General features: G+C 45.0%; 2 protein-coding genes across 2 annotated transcripts in view; one reads left to right on the forward strand and one right to left on the reverse strand.

Moving 5' to 3' along the window:
- Nucleotides 1-957: 957 nt before the first annotated feature.
- On the reverse strand, nucleotides 958-4,551 carry cldn11a (claudin 11a). The gene is made up of 3 exons (XM_037485843.2): nucleotides 3,978-4,551; nucleotides 3,582-3,746; nucleotides 958-2,170 (listed from the first exon to the last, which is right to left on the reverse strand). The coding sequence occupies exons 1-3, from the start codon at nucleotides 4,201-4,203 to the stop codon at nucleotides 1,905-1,907; spliced, it is 657 nt and encodes a 218-aa protein (XP_037341740.1). The 5' UTR covers nucleotides 4,204-4,551; the 3' UTR covers nucleotides 958-1,904.
- A 148-nt stretch (nucleotides 4,552-4,699) lies between these two features.
- Nucleotides 4,700-20,097, forward strand: part of LOC119227235 (glutamate receptor ionotropic, NMDA 3B-like) — an 84,625-nt gene continuing 69,227 nt past the window's right edge. The window contains exon 1 of the mRNA XM_062557260.1: nucleotides 4,700-5,022. The gene's annotated coding sequence lies outside the window, so the exon portion shown is untranslated. The remainder of the gene's footprint in view (nucleotides 5,023-20,097) is intronic.

Raw genomic sequence — 20,097 nt, forward strand, 5'->3', positions numbered from 1 at the left:
ATATGGTAGCCAAAAAGCCTGCTTCAGTACTTAATCTAAACTCCAGTGTTCTTCAAACTTCCTCCTGTGCAGAAACATACACAAAAAGAAAGAAAAGAAACAAGTAAACTTGAGAAATAAAAAACATAATTTATCAAGGAAATGATTTGCCGGAAAAGGTGGGAAAATCACAGTGTATTACTATTGGTTTGTGATAATATCCCGGAGCAGAAATATTCAACAGTCCTCAAATTAAGTGATATTATTTGATAAACAAGTTGTGGTAGTGACACTTAGCACATCATATTGTAACATATATTTTACAGGACAGCTCGCTTGTTTGCTTCTCTCCTGCTGGCCACCTGTGAACTGAAGGGCTTTGGCCTGGAATCACATTTCAGAGAATGATCTCTCACACACACACATACACACACACACACACACACACGCACAGATGTGTCAGGAAATACACAGAATGACAGAATGATGTGTCAAAACAAGGACATATAGCTGTGTGTGTGAAGATAAGCTGAGAACAATGAGATGGCACCTGTTGTTTCCAAAGTATTGTGTAGGGCTTTGTGACCTTGAGGAGAGGAGGAGCACACAGACAGACACAGACAGACACACACTGGACACAATTATACTTCTTTGCTGCATATTGTGTGTGTGTGTTTGAGGCCGGCTGCTCTGTGCCGAACTAACTGAAGGTCACTGTGTCCAATTACAGACATGACGCATTATAAACAATTCACGTTTTCTCACTGTTCTCAGGTTTTATTAACACAAACATGGAAACATTTCCCACGCCCGGATTCACAATAGGATATTTGTATCAGAAACAATGTGACAATCAGCTTTTTCCAGGCCTAGATGACTGCATCCTTCAACATTCTATCAAATTTAAGCCTACCTTCCAGGTGGAATAAAATGAAGTAATGAGTGGGATGAGAAAATCGTATTGTCTTGAAACAAAAGCACATTTCCATATTTTGTCTTTATTACAGGAAATTAAACAACAGCACGTCAGTAAAACAATAAATAACCAGATAATATTGCCTCTGCAGAGATCCGAGTTGGAAATTTTCCTCTGTGTTCAGAGCTCTTTTGAGATATTGAACATTCAAGTCATCACATTACGAAACTAAACTAAATTTATACATAAGGAAAAGCCGCATAAAGTTAGTAGCATAAAATGTGTTAATATTATGAAATGTTACTATTGGATAAGTGAGAAATGAACAAAAGATGAAGATTTTCTTTGACTCTTGTATTCAGGCCATAACACTGCTGGTTAAAGCTCCCTATTGAAATGTATGTTCACATTATCCTGCAGTGGCTGGAAAAAACACTGCTGCATTTTTAATCAGGTCCATCACTCAAGGGGCAAATGCTCCAGTTTAGCAATACTCTAAAGTAAAAATCAATGCACATAAACAATGTTAATAAACATAATTCAAAACATATTACTGTCATACGCTGCTCTAATCAATACAGATCATTGTATTGTACGAATAAAAACAAAACAAATTTATCAACACTCGATTTCATCTGTAGGTGCATCTAAATAGAAAAATAGAAGTTATATAAAAAATCAGTCCACGAGGCCTCAGGTGATGGTGACCTCAGGATGCTTTTGCAGGCAGGTGTACAACTTTGTAACAGCAGATCCCCACCAAGCCCAACTGGGACGAGGCTGGAAGATGAGCTCTGGGATTCAAAACAATCCAGCACCCAACAGTCTTTGTTTACTTGGATGTGAAAGTCTCTTTTGTGTGTTTGGGTGCGCGTTCAAGGACTTGTGTATTTATGTTTCTCCCTGTCTCCCGGTATAGGTTTGCCTGTAAATGTGATTGCATGTGAGTGCTCGTGTGTTTCGTCCTTCATGTACTAGTTACAGCTCCCTACACATCTGCCTCAGAAGCTCAGACGTGGGCGCTCTTGGCGTGATTGGAGGAGGGGGCTGCTGGCGGGTTCCCCGCTCCCTGTTTGGCGTAGTAGAAACGATTGTTGTCCTGGTAGGAGCGGGGCGAGGAGGAATCGGAGGAGCAGCAGGTAAGAATGCACCCGCCCAGCAGGCAGAAGATACTGCCGAACCATCCCGTGTAGAGGGAGAAGCCGAACGACATGAGGCCGTGCTCCTGGTGGGCGCCGATGGGAAACCAGACTGTAGACACCATGGCGCACAGTGCTGGAGGAGAAGCACGCGCTACAGTTACATTTGGGATTATAGAACGGTGCCAATGAAAGCAACACACTGTATACGTATATTACATAAAGGTTACTTTCAAACAAAGCAAAAAACAAAAAAACAGTTCAGATTCAAAGTGCAAATCGAGAGACCGATTGTATTACCACACAGTGTTAGACTGGCAAATTAAATAATAAAACTGTGGATGCACAATGAGAGCAACGAGCAATGTGAAACAGATGGACTCAAAAGTAAACTAGATGTAAAATGCTGCGAATGAATGAAAGAACGATGTTCCAATACATTGGGCTGTCTTTGAAAGAGAAGATACCACAGTGTGGTGCACGTGGATCCTTCTCTACATACACATGCTGCTCGTCATCATAGGCAGACCAAAAAGACAGTAAAACCAAAAATGTAAACGCAAATGAAAACACAAATTCTTAATGAGCAATACCAAGAACGGTTAAATGCTGTTCCGAGTACAGTGTCAGTGGAACTTTAGCAGTTTTTGTGGGATTTATTCCTCAGTAGGACACAATGGAAGAAAGAATGTGTGGAATAATATTATTTAGGAGCAAGACGTTCTATAAACGTAGCCTTGAACTGTTGAAGAGAAGCTTGTTCTGAGACTTACACAAATATCTAAATCCTTTTACCGCTGACTAGGACATGGTAAGTATATTTTGGGTTTGTGCCAGTAGACGCTTGATGTTAACACAGAACAACTGCCTGACATTTCTGTCTGCCTGCGTGATTCAAACACATTTGCACTAGAAAGGCCGATAACCAAATGTGTGGACTGAATGTCTCCCGGCTGATGCTTCAGGGGACACAATTGACCAGAGTAATTCAACTTGACCTCAAACTAATTGGTGCTGGGTAAATTGTGCTGTCAGTATGCAGGCATTATGGGGAGATGATTGTTATTCTGCTGTGCAACAAGCTTGCAAATACAACAACAAATGCAAAATAGAAAATCTATTAACCCAAGGCTCAAACTTTTTCATATGGAATGCATGTGTTGGGAAAAGTGCGCAGTGGGGAAGTCAAACGATGGACGCAGGTGTTAATGGGTGTTATTATTCATAAGCACATCAGGGAGTGAGTTTCCGTGTCGTTCAAACAAAGGCAGGGTGTGGATGAGAGTAGGCGGAGGAGAGGAATGTGATGGGAACTGGTGGGCAGGGGTCAATGGAACAGACACACACATGAGTGTTGTGCATGGGTGTGCACCCTCGGGGAGGAAGACAATCACATCCAACCCCCTACGCTCTCAGCAGCTGGTGTGTGTGTGTGTGTGTGTGTGTCTGATTGACCTTACCTTTTATCCGTCCAGGACATTCAGTCTTCTCGGAGACTAATTCCTTACAGCTGCATTGAGCGGACGAGGTAAAGTGGAGTCTCTTACCGACTATGAGAATGAGCACTCCTCCCAGGACTGTGCGTTTGTTCTTGGAGCCTTGGGGTTCGTTGCCAAAGTTGATGCAGGGCATGGACATGAGAACCATCGCCACTGCTGGGAGGCCGAGGATGGAACCTGCGATCATCAGGGCACGAGTTGTCTGGATGTAGGCTGCAGGAGCGCATGTGGAACAAATGGGATATCAATGGCAAAAGACAGACCATCACATATTTCAGCCTTGTTGGTATTTCTTTGTGAAATCAAAACACAGCCGTGATCAAGAGACGTGGCGGAAACCGGATCTTGTAAATAAGTTGCATGATATCTAGTGAGCCAAGAAGTGAAATGTGTCTAGAAGATGACATCAGCAGCGCTATTGCAGGGAAGCACACAGAACGGTACCTGGGAGATCCAGGATCTGCGATCGGGAGAAACAGTGGTAGAGTCCTGTGGAGATGACACACTCCGCCCAGGGTCCCTTGGCTTCCAGCTCATCCATCTTCTTGCATGTGTTCAAGCCGTATTTGCACATAATCACCCAGTCATTGGTGGAGATCGCGATCACGACGCCCAGCCAGCCAAGGAAGCTAATGAGGAAGCCGCTCAGTTGAAGACACGAGTTTGCCATGGTGCAAACTGTGCGTAGCGACCACTGATCCCAGGTACAAACACTTGGGGGGGGGGGATTAACAAAAATGGACCAACTTCAATTCTAAAACTGATATTCCACTTTAGTTCAACCCTTCAATTCAAGTTAATCCAGTGCCAAGGTTTGTTTTCTTTCCTTGCAATTTGGTACGTCCATCAATTGAGCTGGGCTGCACAATACAAAAGAATGAAGTTTTCACATCATCACTGGTTTTATAGGGGAAAGTTCAGAGGGGGGCAGACTACTCCGAAGATGAAAACCAATAAGAAACCAGGATACAGACAAAAAAAGTGGAACGGGAGAAAACAACACAACCCACTTTTAACTCTGCCCTTTTCTTGCTCCAAGTGATCCAGTGTTCACTGACTAAGTTGGAAACTGATGAAATGTAACCAAAGATCTGCTGCCCTCTGCTGGTCAGATTGTATTTCACACACCAGGTACGTGTGTATCAATTATCCCGTTTTCCACTAAATACTTTGGACCTTTAAACAAGAACTTTGGGTTTTCTAACGTCATGCATAAGCTTTTAGAGTGGCCCACTTTTGATCTAGTGTTTATTTTTGCATCTCGTGTTTTGCACCGTGTTTGAGGGGGTCTGTTGGCGGGTGCACTCCTGCTCCGTCGAGATGCTTCAAGACGAAGCGCCGTGTGGTGTCCTGTGCTTTACATCGGTGACCTGCTTACCTGTGCACCGCCTCACCTGTGCACCGCCCTACCAATGCACCGCCTCACCTGCTCAGCGTCTCCCCTGCCCAGCGTGCACAGTCCACGCGGTGCTCGGGACCCCCCGAACCTGTGAGTTACTCTCAGTTGTGTTCTTTGTTGTTTTGACGTGTGAGTCTTTGCTGTGGATGCTGCTGTGTAGTGTCGCCGTGGTGTCTCTGTGTGATGAGGTGTTATTTACGTGTCCGGTTAATACCTTTTTCGTTTTTAGTTGGTCAGTGTTGTGAGTTTTGTAACGTTATACTCTTTTCGGTGAATTCACGGAAGGCTAAAGTGAGATAGTTATTTGTTTATTCCTCACTGCGAAAATGTTGTATGCACAGTTTGAACCATATTTGTGTGTGTTTGTAGTTGTGTTTATTGTGCTTTTGCAAACTGGGGAATCACTGCTCGATATAAGTGACCGACAGAGGGCGACATTGCATAGCAACGGTCTACATCCGACAACCCAGTGTAATGGACATGTTTCCTCTTTCCTCTCCTTGCTGGTTGGAGGTTAGCTGGATCAGTCCAGTGATGGAACAGATGCTACTAAAAGTAATTCAGATCGGGTATTTCCTATGAAAAGTATTTGATCTGGTACTTTTAGGTCTGATTTTTAGAGAAATGTCATGGTGGTAATCGCATATTTAAAAAAAAGGCATTATCTTTACGATTTGCCTGGAGTGCCTGTATTTTTCAATTTAATATATATATATATATATATATATATATATATGTTATTTAAGCAGATGCACTGAGTAGACAAAAACTGAAGCAAAAGACTGCAATGTATCAGTGGGACAGAAAGCTAGAGACAGCAGTTTTTTCCCGTAATGGCACATGTATCTTGTTAATATGCCTAATATCTCCACAGCTTCACAGTGAAAGCATTCGATTGAACGCCATCAATTATGACTTTTACTCCGTCGCGGGTGGTGCTGCGTTCAGTGTAGCCTCATTATGTTTTTTTTGACAGGAGGATGAGTTGGATTCAAGTCAGCTGCTTAGATGGAGCGCCACAGGCACTTACTGGAGTTCAGGCAATTAGAACGCGCTAACACCGGCTCTGCAGGCTCTGGTCTGCCTGTACCCCGGTACCAGGCCCGACTGACACTCCAGCATGGATGATCATTATCTGGGTCGTTATGGTCGCTGCCACTGAGGGTTCTGTCTATTGGTTTGTTCACGTAGGCAGTGTGTCAACGAAATGAAAGAGAAATCAACCAACAAAACAGGGCGAAATAAAGTTGACAGAAGCGTATTACTTTCAGCCAAATAATCTGATTACTCTGTATTTTATTCACAAAGAGAGAGAGAGAGAGAGAGGGAGAGAGGGAGGGAGATATGAAATGCAAAGCTAATTGCGATAAAAGTCATAAGACTTAGTCCGAGCATGAGCAGGGAATATTCCCCTATGATTCCCTGAGCAGTTTGTCTGATGCAGGAGGAGTGAGGCGGCAAGGGAATGGGAATATTATGCTAATGGCGGGAAAGGGGGGGGGGGATTGCAGCAGCGACACTGACATGGAGGGATGATGGGATTTTAGACCTCCTGGGCTTCCAAAGAGGAGGTGAAAGAGGAGTGTGTGTGTGTGTGTGTGTGAAAGTTTAAAACCTCACGGGAGGAGGCCAGCAGACCGCCTCCTCTCCGACCCCGTGGGCTGTCCGTCAGCCATTTGAAAGAGATCAGCGGCAATGGCTCACACTCTGCAAAGCAAGACCAGTGGTCCGGTTCAGAGGTGTGTGGGGGGGGGGGGGGGGGGCGCAGTCGAGGAGAATGTGTCATGAGTGGGGAGTTGATGAGGAGCAATGATCAAGTGATTGGAGGAAGAGAGAGAGAGAGAAGAAGGAGGGACAGCTTACTGTGATGGAGTGGCAGCCACACTGGATGAGTCATCCCGATCCTCGGGGAATGATCGGTACTTTTTCAAATAGTTGTCGAGTCCCATTCTGTGATTAACAAGAGGCGAGGAGGATCAGTTTATGATGGAGTGCAACGGGGACGTGACTTGAACTAATGAGGTTTCTGACAAAACGCTGCACGGTTGATCCGTTGAGTGGGAAGAAAACAATATCAACATTAACATGGAAGGAAACTTAACACCATCTGGGCTGGAAAAGTGTGGTTAATCAGGTTGTTTCTTTACTGGTGTCTCATCGCTTTTGTGTGCCCCCCCCCCTCTCTTTTTCTCTCTGTTTGGACCTGGTGGGCATTCACAGCTTGTCATTTCTCGCGAGTATAACTGAAGGCTGCATATTAGAGGAATATTGGTATGTTTTTGTTGAAATGTATTTGAAGGAGAGTAATTGTCACACATTTATAGTAAAAGTAAATCAAATCCTCTCTTAACGCAGAGCTTTCGTGGAGGAGACTTTCCATTCCTTTCTCTCTACGCCGGTGTCTCCTGCCCGAGCTACTTCTGAGTGGCCAAGGAAGCTGTCGATCATTTCCGATCCAATAGGATCAGACGATTTGAAAAAGTGAAACAGGCAAATCTTCCTGCCACAGCCAAAGTTAGAAGAAAATCCACATCTTGACTTTTCCCGTTTGTGGGCTGTGAGGCCTTCACAAAAACCTCCCCTGAAGTAGTAAACCTGACTCTCTCTCAACGTGAGACTCTACATGTGTTATCGATCTCGTAGATGTGGTTGTAGCCTGGTATCTCCATGTTTTTTTCATGTGATTTTATTTCAGGCGATTCACAGATTTCAAAGGGTTCATTTGTGTGTTGTATTGATTTATTTCTTCAGCAGTAAGATATAAACTGATTCGTACACATCAGAACACCCACAGGGGGTCCCTTTTATCCCGACTGAAAAACACTGTGTAGACAATGGAGTTATTGCACTTTTTATCATAGTTGTGCTGTTTCCGAAGCAGAGGCTAAAAAAATGCTGAGGCAAGAAAAGGTGGCATCTCTTGTCTGGATTTTGCAAGCACGAATTAAGACGGATTATATTTCCATCTTCTCTCTGGCAACATGCATATGCAACGTTCACATCACTTCCTTTCATAACGTTGCTATCTAAAGCTGCCGGCCACCTGTTCGCCATCCCGGATGCACTGCCATGCTGACTTTGGCAATTTTTTACAATTTTCTATCACATCTTCATTTTTCAGTGCAGGAAACTTTTTTAAATGATTCCCTTCGTTTTTGTTTTTGTTTTTGTTCTTTCACTTGTGAAAGTGTGAGTGCATGTATCTCCCCCCACACTTCATAAACGGAGCTAATACTCAAGAATGAATTCAACTCGAACGATCATTTTTCAAGCAATTATGCTGTCAAACCGTGCATGTCACAATTTGGAACAGAAGCCACCAGTAAAGCATCTAACGAGTGGCCAAAGTGCTGCTTTATGGTCCCGCACACATCTCTTTTGTCTCACACGCCTCTGCGGCTGACAGGACAGACTGCGCGCGTTGCTGCAGTGGAAGCCGAGTCGCAACTTGATTTGTGTCCAATCCTCCGGTGTGTGTGTGTGTGTGTGTGTGTACGTGTATGGCTGCAGTGGAGCAGCCATCACTCACCGCTAACTGCGTTAGCCATTAGTATCAATTAATCTCAACAAACACTGTTGGCCATTACGCTCAATACATCACCACAGGCCCCCGCTAACTATGGAGCCCGCGGAACGCAACAGTGGCGCAGCCCCGTCGCACCGTGGGAGAGGATGAGAGATACGCGTGTCATCCCCCATATGGCTGAGTGAGAGAAAGAGGGTTATGAGTGGGAAACGGGCAGAAAAGAAGCAGGGGAGGAGGGAGAGAGGGAAGGAGCTGCATAACTCAATCTCCCCCCCCCTCACTCCCTTGGGACTGAGGAGCCTCTGTCAACACGGGGAGTCTACTCTGGGTAATCGTAATAGTTCATTAGTGCTGGGGAGAGATTTATGTAGGGGGCATTTGGTTTTCCAAAATACATGTACTAAAACTTGTTTTTTTCCTTTCCCCTATAAACGTATTTTAAAACTCCCGACAGTTGGCACCTCACCACATACACTTATTTTCATTGCAACCCCCCCTCCCCCCTCTCTCTCTGCTCTTATTCTCTCTCCAGCATTTTCAAACGGCTTAAATTAGCCTCCTCATCATTCTGCTCTTTATAATCCTCCTTCTCTCCCCCTTTCTCCTCTGTTGTCACCAAGAATAGAATAATGTATTGCTCTTTACATGGTGGGCTGTGCATTATCTAATATAGGAGACGGGAATGCGTCGGGCAGTGAGAGGGAGGGAGGGAGGGAGGGAGGGGGGGAGTTGCCTCGTGACTTGTACATCATCTTGATGAGAGGCTCTGCGGTGCTGTGCCGAGTTTAACATGGGCCACGTGTGCAAAGTGTAATACCCTCCTATAACGCTTATTTAGACACACAGTCACGTTTGGTCCCGCACATCTATTCTTTTCTTTTGTGTAGCATCTTCTGCTGGGTCGCAGGTTGCCGGACGGGGCGAGAGCAAATCCTCCGCTTTAAAAACAAAACAAAAAACGTACCGTAACAGTCACAGCAAAACATTGAGATGCCGTGCAGTCAGACATTCAGCCGCAGTTTGCCAAGAAAAAGTTACCCATCCCTGAATCTCAAGTCGTACTTCTACTGTTGATCTGGAGGCAAAACACTTCAATTGCCAGTTTTACAAGTTCAGACTCCTGCTCCTTTAGTCAAATCTAATCGCAAGAGGGCAAATAAGTGCAAGACCATCTCCTTAGATATTTGAACTTTCAATTAATATTGTCCTATTAACAATGGGTCAAGGGATTATATGTGGAGGATGATGAACCCCCTAAGGACATCACATCAAAAGAATATCATTCAGCGCCGCAGTGCCCTTCAGCTCTGTGATGTTTCACTAACTTTCAGCTCATCGCTTTGGTTTTATGGCTCACACCTTTAGTGTTTGGTTCTCGCTCGCTGCTCCCATCAATCTCATTTGCAGTTGCATCCAGATAAAGTCACTGTGCTCTGAATTCCCCGCACCTGAAAACAGCCAGCATTCAGCAGCCAAACGCCTGCTTCAGTCTTTTTAACCTCCTTGTGAGAACTGATGCAAAAGCTCTGTAACGTCTTTAAGCATTTATTGGGTGTAATTTAGCTTAATTGGAGAGAGCTCTTTTCCCCCTTTGATGGTTCGGAGGTTTAACAACAACCGCGAGATGAACAGGGCAAATGATCCTTTGCCAGTGTGTGTGGAGTCCGTGCTGGAAGGCTGACGGACACATTGCTCCGTCACTCAGGCTCCCGCAACAGCTGTGCGAATCAACTGGTGGACTGCGTCCACCGTTCCAGGATCGCCCCCGAGGGGAATTAGATTATTAATCTCTCATATTAGGTTAACTATAATGGACGAGTGGTCAATGAGGAGGATCGTTCCCTCTCCACTGACTCCCCCTATCCAAAAGGCACCGGCCTTTGCCGTGATATTCCTCAATTAGCTGACGGACACGGTCACATTTGGAAAGCGGGTCAAGCCAAAGCCGCAGCCTCTCCCCGTTTTATTAGGCAAAATCTCTTTCTTCTCACCACTCGTCGCCTCTCTGGGAACGTGGAGGAGATTGAGTGCTCCATTGTTTCTGCTAATGCGGTTTAGCTGCCTGCCAAGAAGGCAGTTGGGAACCGGGTTAGTCTTAACCACCAGTGTGCTTCTCTCACTGGAGCTGTGTGTTTGTGTGTCTGTGTGTGTGTTTGCTTGTGTCTACATGTTACTGTAATGTGCTTGAGCTCCGTATGTTAAATTACGTGCAAATATTTATTTTTCAGCCCACATTCTTATCAGCGCTTTCTCACGTCTCGCTACAACTTCCTTTTTTTAATCCTGCTTCTTTGCATAGAAACAAGCGTATATCGCAACCTATTCCATATGTTTGCGTCAACATAGAAATGCTTTTTAAATGTATTTACCCCCTATCTGCCTTTGCTCCCTTACTGCCAAGCCCGCTTTCCCTCTTAAATAAACCAATTTAATCATGGAGGCTTCTTTGCCCTTGTGCCTTTCTCTGTGTGTGTGTGTGTGTGTGTGTTTGTTTGTTTGTGCCTGGAAGTGACTGTGTGTGCGCAAGAGAGGGAGAGAGATCCCCACAGGCTGGTGTGTTTGCAAAAGTGTGCATGTGCTTCCTCCTCTTCCCCTGTCAGCGGTGGGTTCGGCGATGCCGAGCATACTCATCCAAAATCTATGTGACCTTGCCAGTCAGCTAGTCAGTCAGCCATGGCGGGGCATCTAGTACACCTGCCACGCTTATGCCGCTTGTGTGCGTCTGTGATTGCGTGCATGCATACAGTGTGTGCATGTGTGAATGAATTTCCCTCTTCCTTCCTGTCTTGTTTGTCTGGCTCCGACTGTAACAGGAAAACAAGAACCCATCTTGTCCCCCAAGATCAGCTGATTAGCATCTGATTGGGCCTTTAATCCTAATGACTTTTTCCACGACACGCTTTAAGATCAGACTGGTTTTGTCCCTGAGTTCCAGCTAATAAAAACATGCTCCCTTCAGGCCTGTGCCGAACTGACTGCAATGATTGCATAATGTTCCATTTTGAATGTGTTTTAGTCTGCAAATGATTTGCGATACCCAGTAAAAATAAAAAAAAAATATATATGCTCTCCCATAACAGCTATTATCAAAATGTCCCAAAGCATTTATTAGGTGTGTATTCAACAGTTTAAAACTTGAATTGTTCTTGAAAATGCCTCGATGGGAATGTTTAACTAGCTATAGAAATGTGAAGCTGAGGTTGACTGCAAAAAGAGCCTGAGTGCTGAGCAAACCTTCCCTGGATGAATGGAGATTAAAACGCACACATACACACACACACACACACACAGCCTGCTGCCAGGTCTTACGTGAAACATACCAGGCTCAGAGGCGAATAGCAAACAATGCAGCGAGGAGCTGCTATAGTGTCATTTCAGGACAGGCCCGAGTAATTCAGCCAAATGAAATCCTGATCTAGCATCTCATCAATCATTTCCATGTGGACAGCAGCACCTGTGTGTTTTGTTTTCATTCTGTTCACTTCTGTTAACTTCCTGCCTCCTGTGGAGGCACGTCGAGCTTAATTCATTCCTCTGGAGAAGCAATCTGGCTCGGGGCCGCGGCGTGGAAAAACCATAGCGGCGTCCCCCATCCTCTTAATATCAAAACGGCCCCGATCCCCCCCCCCTCCCTTGCTGCCCCCCCCCCGTTGCTGTGGCTGGCACGCCCCGGGGCCGTTTGTCACGCCAGCCGCGTCTGGCACCAGAGCGAGGTTGGCGTGACAAAGACGGGCGACGCATTTCGCTGCACCTTTTATATAATTGCAGATGCTTGTCCGTCAAACAACCTGCGGCGAGGAGGAGGAGGGACGGAAAGAGTTTTGGTAGTGGTTACGATTCTCCATTTCCTCTCTGTCTCCGTACTTCACTCGGCTGCCAACTTCCTCCCTCTCTTTGTTTCTGTGATAGATTATACTGACCAGGTATGACCAGTTCTCAGTTGGCTCAAAAGCAGTTTCATTCATGGGCTGGATGGGTTCTTGGATAAGACATCAGGATTTCTATTTTAACATCAAGGACATGCAGACTGCACACAGACAGGCCGCTGGATGGAGCTGAATCCCAGGACCTTCTTGCTGTGAGGCGACAGTGCTAAGCACCACCCCCCTGGGATTATATATGTATATCATTATGCATTCATTTTAATGGTGCACTACAGGGAAAACATTTTTGAAATCGGCAGTGCCAATCCTTTGTTGCAACTGACATATATTTTTTGAGTTATTGTTGAAATGAATGATGCTTCTTTCGCCAAGGATTTGGTGTTTGGTGGGAAGGAAGAATAGGAGCAAAAAGGGGAGCAATAGAGGGCCGGGTCAGGATCACCGGGGGACACACGGAGGGCCACGCCAAATGGTCTCAATCAGGGTTTCTCAAGGACTTGAGTAATTCACCGCTTGAACTTGGCCAGAGAGGATCGTGGGGAGACAAAATAAGTGAATGTGGAGGGGAGCAAAGGAGGGACGTGGAGGAGCAAGTGAAAGGCACTCTCACATGATGCCGGTGAAACAGAGAGAACAGGTTGGTATTTCAGGAAGGGGAGATGGATTGGTATCCGATGGAGTGCAACTGCGATGACAAATGGGCCCTGTTGTTTACAGAACCGCAGAAAGCAGCCACGGCCATATTAGCTGCTCCTCTGTTATAAAAGCACGTGGGGAAGGTGGCCTTTGCTGACAATTAATGAGACAAGGGGGACTGTCCAACACCGGAGATTAATGTTGGAAATTCAGGCTCGGGGTGGATAAATCAAGCATCAAGCTGCCAGTTTAAAGCACATAAATGCGCGGCAGTGAGATAAATACAAGACCCGCTAAGAACACCAACATTCTTTCTTGGCAAGCCTGTTACAAAGGCACTCGCTAAAGTGGCCACAGCGACAACAACTGACCCGTCATCATACTAATTCAATTTAGGGATCTTTGTTTCAACTGTGCTGCGGCGACTTTATTGATCGTAAAACAACACAGCACTTATTGTCCCTTCAATTTGCAAGGCGTTTAAGTCTGGAGAGGATCGCGTCCTTATCAGCCCCGAGCCAGGCACCAGGCAACGGCGCCGGCGTGTCAAACAGAAGCACACTCCGGCGGGTGTGCACACGCATTATGCAGACGCACACGTTCGTATGCAGTGCTACATGGACACAGAGACACACGTGAACACACACACACACACACACACACACACACACACACACACACACACACAACACTACCTGAGAGCTGGCCGCCCCTAGAGGCCGTTTCATCCGTTCGGTCGTGTGTATTTGTGGGCTTTGAATGGCTCGGCGCCGCGGCGGCGTAGCCCGCCACTCCGCTCGCTCGGCAGCCCTAAGCTGCAGGAGGTGGGAGAAAAAAAAGGATTTGCCAGTTAACCACCAGCTGCTGAAATGACTGCGGCGCTTTGGCAAGTTCTGCCTGTGTGGGATTTAAGTGGCTGAGAAATTCGAGGACAGTTTTTACTCCCCTGATTCAGTCCACTGACTGATCGTTCTTTGGCAAACTTATTACAGAAATGTAAGATTTAAAACCTCAAGGGCAAAAGACACCCTCAACAATTTCCTTTTTCAGCGGGTTGTAATAAAAAGTGTCATTGTGAGGGGAAAATACCCTCCATACCGTCTCCGGGTAGAATTCAATATATATTTAAATATGATAACCCGTGCACACATGGACAAACTTCATAATCAAATCTCAAAATCCTCACACTTTGTGTTTACGAGGCAACTATATTATAGGTTTGTGACGTAGCATTAGCAGTTAAGAATTTATGGTTGCGGAAATTGTACATTTACAGTTTTTCTTCCCTAAATCTACCCAAAGTGTCAGTTCCGGTGATTTCCGTTTGCTTATCCTTAAGCCAGGACCGGCTTATAGTGATAAGGGAAGCTAGCCGAGGGTCATCGGCTGCTTAGCCCCTACATGCCTGTGTGTGTGTGTGTGTGTGTGTCCATATGGATGGCTGCATCCCTTCATTTCAATAGGATGCAGTATGCACATATTTGGGTGTGTGCACATACGTGATTCCACATTCATTACATGTCAGCAGATGCGAGATCACTGTGTGTTTTTTGTCAGTGGTGCTGATGTGGCCCGTTTATGTGCAGAGGTATCCATTGGCCTGCTGTATCTCAGCCCTGCATTAGAAATCCTTCCCACATCCCGGGGTCAATCCTATATATTGCACCTTCACCGAGATATGGGCATACAGCTAAATTATTTTATGGCAGTTCAAGTATCCTGAAATCTCCTTTTGTGTGCATACCTCCATATTACTGTAATTTTACTCCGCACTTTAGGACCCTGTACTCATCTTTTACTTCTGCTTACTCTAAGTTAGCTTACTCCTCTGTTTTAATGTACAAATATGAGGTCATTTAATCTATTTTCTTTATTTTCCTCCATGTTTCTCAGCCTTTTACCATATCCCATCAGGTGGCTGAGACGATGATGTAGTGGGGAAAACATCTCTAATGTGTGGTGCTGGCCAGCCTGCCCACACTGTGGCAAATGAGACCAAGATGATGCAACACACTTTTACATTCGGCTCCCTAAACGCTTGGCCCATTGAACATGTTACAATGTGCAACCTCACTACTTGATGCGAAGAAATTCACGCTCCACATTTAAAAGTTGTTGTTGTCAATCGTTGTGCAAAGCGGTGAGCGATCACTCCGTATTTACTGTAGAGAAATCAGAGCATCAATCATCGAATTACCTCTCTGCAGTCCATGCACTCTTTCTCAAAATGTCAAAATAAAGGGATTTTTGGAGATGAGTTAGTTCTCGATTCAACTTGAGGAGTGGAGAGGAGAAGTATTCATCGTCTAATGGAGAGCATCCGACCGCAAAAGAAAGGGAGGCAGCAAGGTCGTTAGGAAATGATATGACTTTTACATGATTTATAGTTTCCCCTTTATGTATTGCGTGACAAACGGATCTTGCGTAAAAGCTGTTTACAACACACTTGTAAATGTTGTTCCTTGTATTTTCACATAATTTACCATCCGAGCCTCAAGTGTCCTTATCTTGGAGGGATTGTTATCGAGGCGTTACGAGGGCCGAGCTAACTTCCATGAGCTGAAACTAAATCGGTCCTAAACTGCACACTTTGATAACACGGAGCATAAATAGTATCTACTGTAGTGTCCTCAAAGCATAGAACACAATAGGGTTCAACATGTGGAAATGTGTGCCTGTGGTTAATGAAGCCAGTCTCTAAGTGGCTGTAAATATTTCTGAACTGCAGGAATTAATTGGATTGCTGCAAAATAGTGAAAGTCCACGTCAGCCTGATATCTGCTTTAGATTTTTTACAGTTGGAGAAATTTCTGTCTTTGACGTAAGAATTTCTATGGCAAGATTATTGATTCCCTTTAACTCTAGCTGTGAATCGTTCCGGCATGGAGAGAGGGGGGGGGGGGGGGGCTCATGAATGAAATATAAAGAACTTTTCAATGCACACAAGTCTATCTTCGATGGGTTATATTAGACACCTCCACACCGTTTATATGAAGGCCTCTGAATCTGTCAATATGGAAACCAAACAACAAATCAGCGAGCAGGGTTTCCAAATTAGATTTACTGTGATGGAATCACGTTTCTCATTAGAAGCAACTTTTATCCATCGGGATCCGTATTTCCCTGATTGTCTGACAGAGTGAGTTCACCCCAGCAGATCAATACAGAGCTCTGTTTACTGTGGCAAGCAAACGCACCCAGCGGGCCATTATTCCGTCTCTCAGTGTGGTAGTAAAAATACATCATAAACATCTTCCAGCTGGCCTGATGCCTGGAAATTGATTATTGCTTCATTTTAGCACGTCGATAGCAATGATATGAGGAATATTGTATTGTGTTTTCCAAAATCTTGACCTTGACTTCCATGTAGACAGTAGCCGCAGCTGACCTGAGCGAGTCTGGTTATCTCAGGAGTAAGCCTGATGTGTTTGTGCTGGTCATGTGCTCCCTATCTGTTCCCTCCCCCGTGAGATCCGTGTTCCTGACGTGTGAGTCTATGACACAATGTGCCTGGTTCTAATGAATGCCTTCTCTGTGTGACGGATGGTGGTCGTGGTGTTTGGCGGCACCTCACGCCCGCGGCCACAGCAGTTTACGCTGTCATTTGTCATAAGTACCCTATCACCCCTCATGTGTTGTCTCCCTCGTGCAGACTGCTAATCGATGATCTAAATTGTCTTATACATAAGAAATGCTGCAGCGGTGCCTGAAGGAGATGCATGGAGATCGGAGCTTGGGCATCTTAAGTAATTCCGTATTTCTTTATTGGTAGGTCTATAAGGTCTTAAGTATGAGGAGTGATTTCAGGCATCCAGAGCACTTCATATGAGTGAATCTTCTTACAATGTATATTATTTACCCAGATAAAACTAACTTCTGTGGGTCAACTTACTGAAATGTTCCTGCCTCATATTTTGATGTCACAGGATGGAGTCGCTCAGTCGACACAAAGTTATTTTGGGTACATCAAGCTGCATCTCTGTATTATTTCTCCTGCCTCTGCTTAAGCACAGACCACAAACTCAAAGGTACAAGCTCCTGTCCTAGATAAGTAGGAAAGTCAACTATAATTCCCGGGAAGCATTATCTTAAAAAAAAAAAACCCCTGATCAGAGTGATGATGAAGTGAACATGGAGATTACTTTGGAGAAACTTTCTGTCACATTCAGCTGTCTGCATCATTTCACCAATTCTGGGTTAACTTTTAATTAAAAGTTCCAAAATATTTTGCAACTCTATTAAATAAATATGGGGCTGCCCAAGCAGGTTGTAAAAGGTTTACAATCACGGTAGAAAATAAGCTGAAAAATAAAACGCAGTATGCAGACTGGACGCTGCCGCCTTCATATCTGTTCAGCCCGAGCAGCCGTCCACACATGTGTTTGTGAAGGGAAAAACAAAAACGCATTAACACCGTAACCTCCACCGGATGTGTTTCTTGACCAAGTTTTTGGAAGGCGGGCTGTAACTTTGAGAGGAAACCAAGTTAATGGAGTGACATGGGAACAGCACCCAGGGGTGTTGGTTCAATTCAGGTACGACGTGCTCTCCTCTCATTCTGCTGCTTTTAATGTTCCAATAAAATTCCCGTAGCTCCAGCGCAAAGTGCTGAAATCCTATTTGAGTGCCATTTGCGTACAAAGCTCTTGCTGTGTGTGTGTTTCCTGACATGTTGCTTGGCTCGGGACAATTGTCCCGGGAGGTTTCTGGACTTCTTGGCGTTGAATGGAAGCGCGGGTCTTCAAATGAACACAGACCGTTTGGTTTATTCTTCCATCTCAGTGAGTTATCAGTCCCCATCAGCTGTCCCTAGGGCAATGTGGTGGGGTGAAGAGCATATTTGCTGTGTGTGTGTGGTTATAGACACCAACAGAAAGGACAGAAATTCCCCCAGGTTAAAAGAGGACACAGCATTCTCAGGTTTATTTTCATTTCTAGTGCACACCTCATAGGAGTACCTTACAAACCCTCAGATTCATTTACAAAGACGGCCACACATGCACAGCTTCCCTCCAATCCGAGGATTAAAAGCCTCTGTTTGGTCACAAATTAAACGTGTGTGCCTTCCCGTGTGTGCGCTTGTGTGTTATTAGTGCATGATGAGAGAGGGAAAAAGAGAGCGAGCGAGAGAGAGGGGGACTTTTGGGCAGTGTGCTGAGCAGAGAGAAGGTTCAAAGCTTTGGGCTTTTTTTTTTTTTTCCCGTCTCCCTGCTTTAGCGTGTGCACCACCAATGACCTCAATTAGCTCTGCGTCTGATAGACACACACACACACATGCACACAGCACCCTTAGATCACACACCCATCCGTACACTGGCAGAGGGGACAGCGGCGGCGATACGATGGGATTAGTGGAAGAAAAGCCTTTACACTTGCTGCTCAAACATGTTTGTGTTTGTTCTTTAAACTTTCACTGTTCTGGTCTTCGATGAGGGATTGTGACACAGACGGAGAAGGTGGCAGAAGCAGAGGAAGACGGGGGAGAAATCACATGCCCTATCTACAAGGAGGGGGGGGGGGGGGGGGGCTAGACAAGTGAGGAGAAGCTGGGTACAGATCAAAGAGAAGCTTTAAAAGCAGAGTGGAGACCGAGGAGAGAGTCACATAGCCGCAAAAGCAAAAGGGAGTTCCGGTTCAAAGAAACACCCCAAATGCGAAAGAAGAATAGCACAGAGGAAGTGGATGGAGGTGAACTGAAAGGCCTTGGGAAGGGGAGGAAATTGGGAGGTGAATGAATGAAAGGGAAGCTGCAAGGGGGAAGGAACAAAAAAAAAAAAAAAAGCAGAAGCAATAAATAAAAATTGCGCACAGGAAGAAGCGGCCCGTGCACAGATGTAGGTGGAGGAAGCGAGGATCCGTCAAGCGGCAGGCTGGCTGAGGAACTGTGCTCTGACCTTCACCAGACAAGCTGCTGCCTCCGACAAGAATTTACGCATGCTCTCACTTTGTGTTATTGGCTTAGAAAGGAGAGATCGTGTGTGTGCATGCACAGCTTTGCAGGCCCCACCTGGCCATATGGGCATGACAGAATCTTTGCGTGTGAGCGAACACCGTTAGACGGAGTGTGAATGGGTGTGTGGACGCGGGCCAGACACAGCGTGAAAAAGGTAAAGATTTAGGGTTTTCCCTTCCTAACACACATTCTCCCTCCTTCTCTTACCTATTTCGCTCTGCTCTCGGCGGGAACTCCATTAGACCTCACACTATGTTATCTTATCCTGGAAAAATAGCCAAACCGCCTGCGGATCAGAGCAATTATTGTACAACATATCTCAGGAGGTGTTACGAATCAAACATGACTCGGGTCACCCTTGTTTTGGTTGTAGCTCTGAGCAAAGCAGACCTTCATCCCATAACACCCTACTATATAAGTATCCAATCTCAACAGTTGCGCCTACCTCCCTACTTAGAAATGTTTCAATTTGTCATACAAGCAGGAAGGTTGTCAGCACCTGAGGTATAGAGAGCACGAAAAGGTCATCCCATAATGTTAATGGAGTTACAAAAAACACAACCATGCATCATCATGGACGAAAGGTATTGTTAAATAATGAGTAAAGAATCTCGGTGGACGCGTTGGTTGCCTCAGGACAACTTAGCAACTCAGTGAATGATATTCTACTTAAACAGTCAGCCAGTAAAAGAATTGCATTTTAGTCCAAAAAGTTAGTCTCTATGACGTCACCCACTGTGATTTTACCGGAAGTTTTGGTTCTTCTATATTTTTGAACCACACACGAGAGAATGTAGCTACAAGTTACAACCAAATAGGACTGAGATTTCTAATCTGTGTCAAATTTCTGTAAAAGGGTTAAAATAACCCTTAGTAGTCACTCCATAAATCATGACCTGCTTTATGGGCTGTTTTCCCATAAACTCATGTTCACAACGTTTTCTGAGCTATATAATTATATATACTTTATATATTATTTAGAAGTAGTCATTTCACCATCGACTTCTATACAATCGGACTCCTTGACAACCAGAGGAGTCACCCCCTGGTGAGCATTAGATAGAATGTAGTTGTAAGGCACTTTTGAAGAACATTGTTCACTCTTCAACAACATTTTCTGATGAAATGAAATGTAGTAAAGAAATAATGATTTTTGTCTCCCAACA

The sequence above is a fragment of the Pungitius pungitius genome, chromosome 14, assembly GCF_949316345.1.
Source record: "Pungitius pungitius chromosome 14, fPunPun2.1, whole genome shotgun sequence".
Taxonomy (NCBI): Eukaryota; Metazoa; Chordata; class Actinopteri; order Perciformes; family Gasterosteidae; genus Pungitius; species Pungitius pungitius.